This window comes from Paramisgurnus dabryanus, chromosome 17 (genome assembly GCF_030506205.2).
Source record: "Paramisgurnus dabryanus chromosome 17, PD_genome_1.1, whole genome shotgun sequence".
NCBI lineage: Eukaryota > Metazoa > Chordata > Actinopteri > Cypriniformes > Cobitidae > Paramisgurnus > Paramisgurnus dabryanus.
Genome location: NC_133353.1, coordinates 6,382,279 through 6,394,097, shown reverse-complemented (window position 1 = coordinate 6,394,097; position 11,819 = coordinate 6,382,279). Strand labels below are relative to the sequence as shown.

Genomic DNA, 11,819 nt, shown 5'->3' with positions numbered 1-11,819 from the left:
CGATGATACTTTAAACCATTGCAGTGCAACTTCTGAACAACATGAGGAATGTAAGCAAAACCAAGAGAGTGTTTTACTTTTTCATTTATTGCATAAATTCGTTAAATATACAGTATGTCATCAAACTCAATGTTTTTCACAAATGTCACTACAAGATACAGTCTGAAGAACAAATCTGTTAACATAAATGATGCCTCGTTGAGGTTAGTCATATTCAGTGGTTCCACTTTATCAGAAAAGTCTACAGTTTCTCTTCTGAGGATTACAGAACCCTGTAAAGATGAATTTGCTTGAGAGAATCGGCATCTGTGTCATTTTTTACATAAACAGTGTAATCAAGTGGTACTTCCTCTATCCACTGGCTGAGCGGTAACATCTCCAGAGACTGAAAAACAACAAGAAAGGTCACATTAATGTATTTAATGACACTTCCCAGCAAGCAACAGACATCATTTCCCTGTCTAGGTTAACTAGACATGATATAGTCTGACTATGAGTAACCCACTTCTAGCCAAAATAATCTTTTCATTTAGTTACATGTCGTTTTTACCAAACTAACTTGTGAGATGCCTGATATTCTATCATTTAAGAAGCCGAGCCCTAAATTTGTTATTTGAAGAACCTCCTGAGATTTTAAGTAAATGTTTTAATAATTTAAAAGCATATTTGCATGTTTATCTTAACAGAAATGTAATCCGTTTGAAAGTTTTCATTAGAAGTATTTTATATGATTATTGTTATTATTACCTGTTATTAGACCTTTATCTGTTAATTTTCATTTTTTGGTACATAAAACATATCTGTGCATTTTGTATGAGTTCTCAGTTATATTGTAGTGTTGTGTAATAACCACATGACATGCAGATTAAACAATGTAAGTATTTTATTTAGATTTTTATTATTTATTTACATTTTTTTATTTAAAATTCATAATTACAATTGATAACATTTTATGATTATAATTAATTTTTTTAACTCACCAACCCCCTGTAATTCCCACACGAAACCCTGGGTTTGGGAAACCTTGATCTAAGCAAAGTCAAAGGTACTTACAAGGTGTTTGGTTTCATATATTCACTGACAGCTCAAATTTTGCCTTATTTTAGCCTAGATGTATATGCTCTGTTCAGACGGCCATTAGACGTCTTTTTAACCCAATATTGCTTGCTGGGTTAAAGGCAGGGTGCATGATTTTTGAAAAACACTTTGGAAAAGGGAGTCGGGCTGAATACCAAAACACACTTGTAACCAATCAGCAGTAAGGGGCGTGTCTACTAACCAACATCGTTGCCTGGGTTGCGTATGTGTGGGGCGGGTTAAAGAAATAGTCTACTCATTTTCAATATTAAAATATGTTATTACCTTAACTAAGAACTGTTGAATCATCCCTCTATCATCTGTGTGTGTGCACGTAAGCGCTGGAGCGCGCTGCGATGCTACGATAGCATTTAGCTTAGCCCCATTCATTCAATGCTGCCATTTAGAGATAAAGTTAGAAGTGACCAAACACATCAACGTTTTTCCTATTTAAGACGAGTAGTTATACGAGCAAGTTTGGTGGTACAAAATAAAACGTAGCGCTTTTCTAAGCGGATTTAAAAGAGGAACTATATTTTATGGCGTAATAGCACTTTTGGGAGTACTTCGACTCGCCTGAAAAGTCCGCTCCCCTTCTCACTCTCATAATGGGAGAGGGAGGGTGTTACTGCACCAAGTCGAAGTACTCCCAAAAGTGCTATTACGCCATAAAATATAGTTCCTCTTTTAAATCCGCTTAGAAAAGCGCTATGTTTTATTTTGTACCACCAAACTTGCTTGTATAACTACTCGTCTTAAATAGGAAAAACGTTGATGTGTTTGGTCACTTCTAACTTTATCTCTAAATGGTACCATTGAATGAATGGGGCTAAGCTAAAAACTATCGTAGCGTCGCAGCGCGCTCCAGCGCTTACGTGCACACACACAGATGATAGAGGGATGATTCAACAGTTCTTAGTTAAGGTAATAACATATTTTAATATTGAAAATGAGTAGACTATTCCTTTAATAAAGAGAAGGTCCAGATTCTATTGGGGTAGGGGCGTGTTTGTTTAGGTGATTTCAAATGTCAACATTGGCTTTCAGAGATCATGCACCTCGCCTTTAATGGCAAACAAAAAGACTGATGGTTTAGAATATTAGATATTTTAGAGTAAAGCTTCTTACAACATTTTCTTGGAGTAGAGCAAGTGACTCTTGAATGCTGGGTACAGTTACCAACAGCGCACCTTTCTTTCGGAAATTTTGACTAATAAACTGCCAAGCTCTGCAAATAGAGACATAAAAACAGTGTACATATTAGCTACACAAGAACATACTGGAATATCCTGGATATTATGCCCATTTTTACAAAATGTAATATTAGTCTCAGCTGTGCTTTGAAACTGTCTGTGAAGTTTCAGCTAAAAATACCTCACAGATCATTTTATTATACCTTGTCCAAAATGCCCCTATTTAATTGGGAGCAATAAAGCGCTGTTTTCATGTGTGTACCTTTAAATGCAAATGTGCTACAGCCCTCACTCCAACAGACAGTGAGCGCTTTCGATTAAAAATATATCTAATTCTTTTAAATACAATTTGAGACAATAGTATATGCAGCCACATTAGTGCTACAATAACAAACAAATTTATAAAAGTCAGTCAGTGGCTGTGGGCGGAGCTTTATCAGTGTGAGGTCACATTAACAAGAAAATCAAAACAGCATGTCAAATGAAACTGCTTTGGTTTAACGGGGATTAAAAAAAAAGAAGAGGGTGGATTTTTTTTCATTGTAGAGTTGTTGTTTTCACACACTGCCAACACACATTTATGTCCAAACACATAACGTTGTCACTTACTGCATTTGATCGCTTGGTTGCATAAAGTATTCAAACACGTTGTTCATAATTAAAACATCTGCATTCTGCAATAAGGCAGACTGAGATCGGATATCTCCATGTATCACCTGTGCAGGGACACAATGAAGATCTCTTTAAATAAATGAAACTACAAATTGATCACTGTACAGTAATACAAAAACATATAAGACCTGAATCCTATCACTGAAGCCATATTTCTCCACAGCCATTGTTTGAAGTTGGACAAACTCCAAACTTATTTCAACCCCCACAAGCTGAGCTGCTGCACTGTAGAGGTAACCCTGATAAGAAAAAAACATTATTTTAAAAATTTGTGTGGGATCAATAACACAATAAAATTACAATTATATGAAATTACATTGAAGAAAATTAAACAGTGTGGCAAACAGACAACCATTAGAAATTACCCCATATAAGACAGCTCCTAGTCTGGATCCCACATCCATCACAAGTTTTCCTGTGAGGTCTGGAAGAACATTGTGGAATAGGAACTTAAGTTCCGGAATGGAGAACGAATGAGAAATGAACTCTGAAACAGAAAACCATTGTGTTACATCTTCATTGTTGCATTTTATGCAGTTATGTTGTGTGTATCCATGCAAAAACCTACCCAACGGTGCTGTTCTGTGAGATCCACAACTGAGACAGTAGTTGCGACTCATTTTTCCCTCTTCACACAGTGAATCCACCATTTCATCATCATACAAGAATGCATCCACATGCACCGTGGGATGAGTTTTCTGACAGGTCTATAGTTGAAATCATACTTTAGGATTTAAAAATAAAATATGCACTTAAAGACATCGAATGGCTTATGCTTAAATGATAGGAAAAAATGATAGTCTGCATTCCAGGTCATGTCATGAAAATCTGACTTTTTTTATGTTTAAGTGCTAGAATTGGGTCCCCAGTGCTTCTATCAACCTAGAAAATGTAAAAATGAAAAACCCAGAAACTATTTTCTGCAAGCATGTGAAAAAATAGGTCATTGAAATCTGGCTCCCCTTTTGATGTCAGAAGGGGATAATACCGCCCCTTAATCTGCACTATCCAACCACGGCACTGCCATTTAGTGCAAAGATCAACTAATTTGCATTTAAAAGGACACACCCAAATAAGTTTTTTCCACATTTTTGCCATTTTAACATGCAATAATAAATTAACTTCACATATGTACTCTGGGGACACCAAAGATTTATTTTACATCTTAAAAAAGTATTTTGAATTGTCCTCTTTAAGGAAAAGTGGAATATTAAGGTAAAATCCTGAAACACTAGTAAACACTTGTTTTTGAGTTGACAAACAATACAGACCTTCTGTATAGCCATGGTTTCTGAGGGTGCCATAGCATCCAATGGTAGGGAAGCCCTTAGGTCCTCTGCGATACTCTGAAGAATAATACTTTGATTATCCACCAGGAAATCGTCCAGATCATCTAAAAGTGTGGATATAAAATCACAACTTACTGTAATTTTTATATTTTGTGATGACCAATTTAATCTGGTAAAAAGTGTGTAAAGTCTGTAATTACCAGAGGTTTTTAACCATTCGACCAGCTTTGGGAGATGTTGTCTGTCCGTTTTGGACAACACCTGCAGAATTTCATTTTTAGCATCGTTCAAATTCATCGAGTCTGTCTTTTATAATCTGAAAACACAATTTAGGCTATTGGCAAGTGTGTGAGTGAGCAACACATGGGTCCGCTGCTCCATCACGAATCACGCGGGGTGTGTGCTTATGTTTTAAGGTAGAACCAAAATTGTACGATAATGAGATAAAAGTGATAATGTCAAAAATTTGTTAAAAACAATTACAGTTTTAATTTAATCATAGTTTTTTTTTTTGTTCAATTACTGTGAAAGCATAAATACATCAATAGTTTATTTATAAAAATTGCATTAACAGCTGCGACACCTTAAATGCTCTAGATTCCGCCTTTTGAGCAAAACCTAATTTAAAAGAATATTAATGTATGTAAATATTAATTTATATGTATATTTTGAACACAAATCCTATAAACAATGAGCGAATATAGTTTATAAATGTTTTATAATATTTTATATAAAGGGCTTTTTAACCCGGAAGTAAAACGTTTTTTTCAGGAAGTTTAGTATTGGATGACGTTTGTAGTCGCGTTTTCACTCGGAGAAACAGCTGCTGCGAATTCACGGTAATATTTCATAAAACATTCATTTTATTTATGTCAATACCTCGAATGTTAGATGGAACAAAAGTGTCGCTATTGTTTAATCTAAATCGAGAGTTGAAACCTGTTGTTAGTTTATTAGCCACGTTACTGCGGTTAAAACGGCTGTCTGGCCTTATTTTGATATAGAGATTTAACAGAGCAGGTATTCAGACTTACAAAACAACAGATTAAACAAACAATTGCGCTTTTATAAGATATATTATAAATTCCTCATCCGCGTTGTAATGTTTGTGTTTTGAAACAGATTTTTTGGGCTGGTTTTACTTTAATCCTACGGTCCTGTTGTGAGCAGTGACGAGAAGATTGTTTTGGGGGCAACCCCCACTGTATTGGAAAGACCTCATTCTTCATACAAGTAAGAGCATACAGGAGATGATCATACACACATTAAACCCCCTTCAATATGTTTATACCATCACCCAAGTTTGGGGATCTGAACTGTGTCTGCTTTTCTAAATCTCTGTAGTCTGCTGTAATCAGATTTTTGTTTTTCAGGTTGGCAACTCTCTAAACCGCAAACATGGTTTTAGCTGATCTGGGTAGAAAAATAACCTCAGCTTTGAGGTCTCTCAGCAATGCCACGATCATCAATGAAGAGGTGCTTAGAAAATCTTCCATCAAGCTTTAAATCCCCTATAAAGATTGTTATGGCTCATTGTAAAAACATTGATGCTGATATATTTGCAATTTTTAGGTTTTAAATTCTATGCTAAAAGAAGTCTGTGCCGCTCTGCTGGAGGCTGATGTCAATATCAAGTTGGTAAAACAGCTCAGAGAGAATGTCAAGTAAGTAATGGGGTTCTAACTGAATGGTAAATGCATTATACATTCTCCAATTCGTTATATATAACCGCTGTATAATTTCAGGGGAGCCATTGATCTGGAGGAGATGGCCTCTGGGCTTAACAAGAGAAGAATGATCCAGCATGCTGTTTTTAAGGAGCTTGTCAAGGTAGATTGTTGTATATTTTCTCATTCTTTGAAAATAAATTATTGGGTTCTTCACAGATTTCTGTGGTGCTGTTTTGGTGATGGTGTCATCTTTGCCAGTGTTGTTGATCATTGTGTATAACTTAAATGATTAGAAATAAAGATGATTGAAACAGATTGCTTCTGTTTCAGCTTGTGGATCCTGGAGTTAAAGCCTGGACTCCTACAAAGGGCAAGAACAATGTTATCATGTTTGTGGGACTTCAGGGAAGTGGAAAAACCACAACATGCTCCAAGGTGAGCAGTTCTTATAGGATTAACTGCATAAAGTGCATAAGTATGAAGTGTATATTTATATTTAGTAACTTTTTATATTTTGTGTTTATGTTATTTAGTTGGCATATTACTACCAAAGAAAAGGATGGAAAACATGTTTGATTTGTGCTGACACATTCAGAGCAGGTAATTCTGACAGTGTTTCTGTAACATATTATTTTCTCCAAGGAGGAGCGTTTTTTTTTTAATATTTTTGTGTGTTTTTAAAGGTGCCTTTGACCAACTCAAGCAAAATGCAACAAAAGCCAGAATACCCTTTTACGGGAGGTAATAGCATAATAAAAACATTGTTTTTCCCAGACCTCATTATTTACATTGTGTATGTCTGCTTATCATAACTAAACATAATTTTGTGTGAATTCAGTTACACAGAAATGGATCCAGTCATTATAGCTGCAGAGGGTGTGGAAAAGTTCAAGTCAGAAAATTTTGAAATAATCATTGTGGACACCAGTGGTAGACATAAACAGGAAGAATCACTCTTTGAAGAAATGCTTCAGGTTTCAAATGCTGTGGTATGTAAAGGATTTTGTATTTTTCGTATAAGTTTCTACCCGTTTCAGTTAAAAGCTGTACTGGATTTGTACTTGACACTTTATTGTCTCCAACTCTCCATGTTACAGTGTAATGTAAGTGATAGTTTGGGTAATCCAAAGTAATCCACACGGCTCCAGGTGGTTTATAAAGGCCTTTTTGAGAGTATTATCGAAGTGATTTTGTAAGAACAATATCTGTATTTAAAATTTTATAAACTATAATAACTAGCTTCTGTTAGTGGCCAATGCGTATTCACCATAGAGTTTCCTCATAGAACATAGTGTATGAGGCGTAGTGACGAACAGTGGAGAGACCAAAACAATGCCAGTCATGAAAAAAACAAGGATTTTAAAGAAAATGGCAGAGGATTTCTATTTAAGGCAAAAGGATATTAAGTTATCCCTACCTGTAGCTAAATGCACGATCCTTGCGAGAGTCTATTTTCACCGGGTGCCCCACATTGTACGCCGCGCATAATATAATATCTATCGGAAGCTAGTTATTATTATGAGGTAATTTTCATTTTTGCCAAACTATCTTTTTGAAAAAGGTCCTGATTAATGTTAGATAACAATAGGCCTGCACAATATTTTGGGAACCTGATAATATTTTTATTTTCTACGATGCAAATTGCAAATTTACAAGATGACTTCACCAGATGACTTAAAAAGCTGAAATCTGATTTCTGCCAATTGAAACCGCTTTCATAGAGTGTAACACTGGCAAAGACATCCAAAATAGTTTATTTTTGGGGAAAAAAATTCTGCGATGTGACTATTCCAGATGTGCATATTGCAGTGTCGAAGGCTTTGCAACTGTAATTGCAAACATGTAGTTTCTACACATTTAGGTTTAAAGTTAATTTCGAGGTTGATTTGCTGGTACGTTTGCATAATTTACTGTTGTCATTAAAGGGGTCATATTATGAGATTTTTTTAAGATGTAAGTTAAATCTTTGGTGTCCCAAGAGTGTGAAGGTGAGGATTTAACTCAAAATACCCCACAGATAATTAATTACAGCATGTTAAAATTGCAAATTTGTAGGTCTGAGCAAAAGTGAGCCGTTTTTGGGTGTGACATTTAAAATGCAAATGAGCGGATGAAGTCCAAACACTGATCACAATGATGGTGATTTGTTGTAATTGAAACTCAATTGTGCTGTCAAGTCCTTCTTTTCTCTCTCTTACTCTCTGAACTAAATGGCAGTGCTGTGGTTGGATAGTGCAGATAAAGGGGGCGGTATTATTATAATTCGCCTTGCTACCTACCTCACAAAACAGGCGAAATCTGAACGACCTAATTTTTCACATGCTTGCAGTAAATGGCTTACCCAAACAAAGTTACTGGGTTGATCTTTATCACATTTTCTAGGTTGATAGAAGCACTGGGGACCCAATTATAGCACTTAAATATGAAAAAAGTCTGATTTTTATCCTATGACCCCTTTAAGTTCATATAACAAGATCACTGTAAAGAATTGTTATTTAAGTTATATCATCTGTTTTCACAGCAACCTGACAACGTAGTGTACGTGATGGATGCCTCCATTGGTCAGGCTTGTGAGGCTCAAGCTAAAGCCTTTAAAGACAAGGTAGATGTGGCCTCTGTTATCGTCACCAAATTGGATGGTCATGCCAAGGGTGGTGGTGCACTCAGTGCGTAAGTACAGACTTTATCATTTTCAGTTTTAAGTAAAATTTGTTCTTAATTAATGCAACATTTGACACACGTTTTATGTCTACAGTGTGGCAGCCACGAAGAGTCCCATCATATTTATCGGTACAGGCGAGCACATTGACGACTTTGAGCCTTTTAAAACTCAGCCCTTCATAAGCAAACTGCTCGGTAAGGTTTACATATACTGACTAAACATTAGTTTAAGATTTTGCTGAAAGATTTAAACATGCATTTAATTGTGAAAAAGTTATATTTATTGCTATTTAAAAAATATCTATTTGCGTTTTTAAGTATTCTTTGTTTCTTCTAGGTATGGGTGACATTGAAGGACTGATTGATAAAGTAAATGAACTTAAGCTTGATGATAATGAAGAGCTCATTGACAAGCTCAAACATGGTAAGATGATTTATTAAGATTTAAAGAGCTCAGATGCAAAACCCTCTAAAGTCGTGTTTGTTTTTTTTAATTAGCTTTTTATCAGACTTTTAATGGATTTTGCATACAAACTGGTATTTCTGAATGACCCTTGGTCAGTATTAGGAATATTTGAAGCGAAAGTATTTTATGAACACGCAATGGGTGCCGAAAGCACTTGGTTAATCTAATTTTTGACGGTGGCGTTTGGCGGCTTTTGCATCTGAGCTCCTTAAAAATGTATTGGAATGCTTTGGGAACATTACTATATTAATTGTATGATATATGCCATTGCCTATATTTTAATTTAACATGTGATATCTCTATGTTAGGTCAGTTTACACTCAGAGACATGTATGAACAGTTCCAGAACATCATGAAGATGGGACCGTTTGGTCAGATCATGGTAAAGCCAACTTTATCTGAGAAAATATTAAATGAAAAAGATCACCAAAAATTAAAAAATCTGTCAACATTTACTTACTCTCATATTGACCTAAATCTATGAAAGTTTATTTCTTCTGTTGAACGTAAGATTAAATATTTTAATAAATGACAGTAACCACACAGTTGGTGGTACCCATTAGTAGGAAAAACAAATACTATTATAATCCATGGGTATTTTCTTTTGTGGGTGAACTAACCCTTTAAACTATGGTTACAATGATGTTCAATAATGTTTACACAGCTGACTTTTTTGCTGTGTTTTTAGGGCATGATCCCAGGCTTTGGAACAGATTTTATGAGCAAAGGAAATGAGCAGGAGTCAATGGCCAGATTAAAGAAGCTTATGACAATAATGGATAGTATGAATGACCAAGGTTTGTGCTTAATTGTTTGTTAAAATACATTCAAATAACAAAGCTATCAGTTTTGCATTTAATTCCTGAAATAGTTTTTAAGGTGATAAATTCAGATGAAGTTATTGTGTTTTTTTTAACTCAGAACTTGATAACAAAGATGGTGCCAAGCTATTCAGTAAGCAGCCCAACCGAATCCAACGAGTGGCCCGTGGATCCGGAGTGGCAACCAGGGATGTACAGGAGTTGCTCACACAGTACACAAAGTTTGCTCAGATGGTCAAGAAGATGGGAGGCATCAAAGGCTTATTCAAAGGTTGAGTTTTTGATTATCGTTCATTTAAATACAAATGCTAATCGTTTTGTATCAGATGCTTGTTAAGATGATTCAATGAAAGTGTTGCTTGATCATTCATTTTAAATGTATTACTCATGGTATGGTTGTTTTGAAGGAGGGGACATGTCCAAAAATGTTAACCCATCCCAGATGGCAAAACTGAACCAGCAGATGGCTAAAATGATGGATCCTAGAGTGCTTCACCACATGGGTATGAGCTTTAAAGACTTTAACTAACATTCCTAAGTTACTACACAATTATCTCTAATATAGATGAGATGATTGTTGACTGCAACAAGTTGAGATGTTTTTGAAGTTTTTAAATACCTAAAACTGCTTAAAAATCTAATCAGAGCTTTGTAATGTGATGAAAACGCTTTTTAAAAATAATGCAGTACAATTTGTCTAAAATTGTTGTAGAAGCTGTGCTCAAAACATCTCTCTTTGTTTAAAGGTGGTATGGCTGGATTGCAGTCCATGATGAGACAGTTTCAGCAGGGAGCTGCTGGTAACATGAAGGGCATGATGGGATTCAACAACATGTGAACTTCTGAGCATGCAAAAGAATCTATTTGTTTTAGTAAACAAAACCTGGGTGGATGAAGGTGGTTTGAATTTTATGTCTTGCCACAGGTAATTTAATTCTTAAAGCGGTGTAAAACATTAAATGCTCATTAACATGTATGTAAAGCCCAGTGTTTGTGCAGTGGGGACAGTTCGATGAAATCTTGTTTTCTGAGATGAACCAAGTGATGTTTAAAATGTCAGGGTGCTCAGCTTCACAAATGTACACACAGACATATGAGTGCTTCAATATGTTGCCAGACTCTGGTAACTGACCACTTTTCACCATCTCTAAACCGGGATAAAAGATAAAGAATGATTTTACATTATCTGCTATGATCTTCATAGCAAAAGATCTTCATAAGTAGAAATATTGATTTATTGTATAATTTCTTGCCATAGAAGAGCTTTGGCTATGTGTTGGAGATAAATACAGTAGTTACATAATAGTCTGTGGCAATATTTTGTCATAATGTTATAATAAAATTTATATGGCAACATTTTAAAAGCAGTTGTCTTTGATTTGATTGAGGTGTGTCATCCAATGTTTGCTTTTTCAGGCTTATCTATGGAGTCATGTTTATAAAGGCAATTGCTAAATTGTTTTCTTAACTTAAGTATGCACATTTGAACAAAGATTATTAGTTAATGGTAATGATCATACTAAGTACATACCCGTGTCAATAATAGTATTTGTGTTTCATGCCTGGTTAACAATGCTAAAACAATCTGTGCTTTAAATAAGCATATCCTAATAATCATAGTCTACATAATGTAAAGAACATTCTGTTTACATAACCTTGAAATCTTAATATTGACTATCTAAGGTCCTGTCAAAGATTGAAACCAATGAGTGAAATCAGACTTTGATGCTCCTAATCTCAAAATGAAGTTGTTATGATACTTTAACCTGGATTTTATAGACAGGGTCACACATATACAATCCATTATACTAAACTTATTCCACATGCATACACGTGACGCATACCTTTCATATACCCAGATACATTATTTTGTTTTTTTTTTAGAAATGTTTAGCATTAATTTAAAAACATGGATTACACAGAAGTACACAATAAACTATGATTAAATTGGATGTAAAGAAATTCCATAT

The 11,819-nt window shown here is 35.1% G+C and overlaps 2 protein-coding genes across 3 annotated transcripts; one reads left to right on the top strand and one right to left on the bottom strand.

The window, feature by feature from the left end:
- Nucleotides 1-66: 66 nt before the first annotated feature.
- LOC135731023 (uncharacterized) lies at nucleotides 67-4,608 on the bottom strand. Of its 2 annotated transcripts, XM_073812327.1 has the most exons (9): nucleotides 4,432-4,608; nucleotides 4,214-4,335; nucleotides 3,511-3,649; nucleotides 3,308-3,429; nucleotides 3,071-3,181; nucleotides 2,880-2,986; nucleotides 2,206-2,305; nucleotides 981-1,029; nucleotides 67-385 (listed from the first exon to the last, which is right to left on the bottom strand). In XM_073812327.1, exons 1-9 carry the CDS (start codon nucleotides 4,526-4,528, stop codon nucleotides 336-338), a joined length of 897 nt encoding a protein of 298 aa, XP_073668428.1. In that variant the 5' UTR covers nucleotides 4,529-4,608; the 3' UTR covers nucleotides 67-335. The 2 variants fall into 2 exon arrangements, with proteins under 2 accessions (XP_073668428.1, XP_065105046.1); XM_065248974.2 differs by lacking the exon at nucleotides 981-1,029.
- A 383-nt stretch (nucleotides 4,609-4,991) lies between these two features.
- srp54 (signal recognition particle 54) lies at nucleotides 4,992-11,232 on the top strand. The gene is made up of 17 exons (XM_065253770.2): nucleotides 4,992-5,070; nucleotides 5,354-5,464; nucleotides 5,605-5,707; nucleotides 5,804-5,895; nucleotides 5,977-6,061; nucleotides 6,232-6,336; nucleotides 6,435-6,501; nucleotides 6,585-6,642; nucleotides 6,740-6,890; nucleotides 8,423-8,571; nucleotides 8,657-8,757; nucleotides 8,900-8,986; nucleotides 9,337-9,410; nucleotides 9,717-9,825; nucleotides 9,950-10,120; nucleotides 10,257-10,352; nucleotides 10,596-11,232. Exons 3-17 carry the CDS (start codon nucleotides 5,630-5,632, stop codon nucleotides 10,685-10,687), a joined length of 1,515 nt encoding a protein of 504 aa, XP_065109842.1. The 5' UTR covers nucleotides 4,992-5,070; nucleotides 5,354-5,464; nucleotides 5,605-5,629; the 3' UTR covers nucleotides 10,688-11,232.
- Nucleotides 11,233-11,819: the final 587 nt, after the last annotated feature.

Excerpts from the sequence above, each read along its gene's own strand:
- LOC135731023 (XM_065248974.2), bottom strand. The coding sequence starts at position 4,528 with ATGAATTTGAACGATGCTAAAAATGAAATTCTGCAGGTGTTGTCCAAA. Across the intron at positions 3,430-3,510 it reads TCACAGAACAGCACCGTTGG|AGTTCATTTCTCATTCGTTC; the intron begins GTAGGTTTTTGC and ends TTTCTGTTTCAG. Across the intron at positions 386-2,205 it reads CTCTACTCCAAGAAAATGTT|TCTCTGGAGATGTTACCGCT; the intron begins GTAAGAAGCTTT and ends GTTGTTTTTCAG.
- srp54 (XM_065253770.2), top strand. The coding sequence starts at position 5,630 with ATGGTTTTAGCTGATCTGGGTAGAAAAATAACCTCAGCTTTGAGGTCT. Across the intron at positions 6,643-6,739 it reads AGAATACCCTTTTACGGGAG|TTACACAGAAATGGATCCAG; the intron begins GTAATAGCATAA and ends GTGTGAATTCAG. Across the intron at positions 6,891-8,422 it reads TTCAGGTTTCAAATGCTGTG|CAACCTGACAACGTAGTGTA; the intron begins GTATGTAAAGGA and ends CTGTTTTCACAG.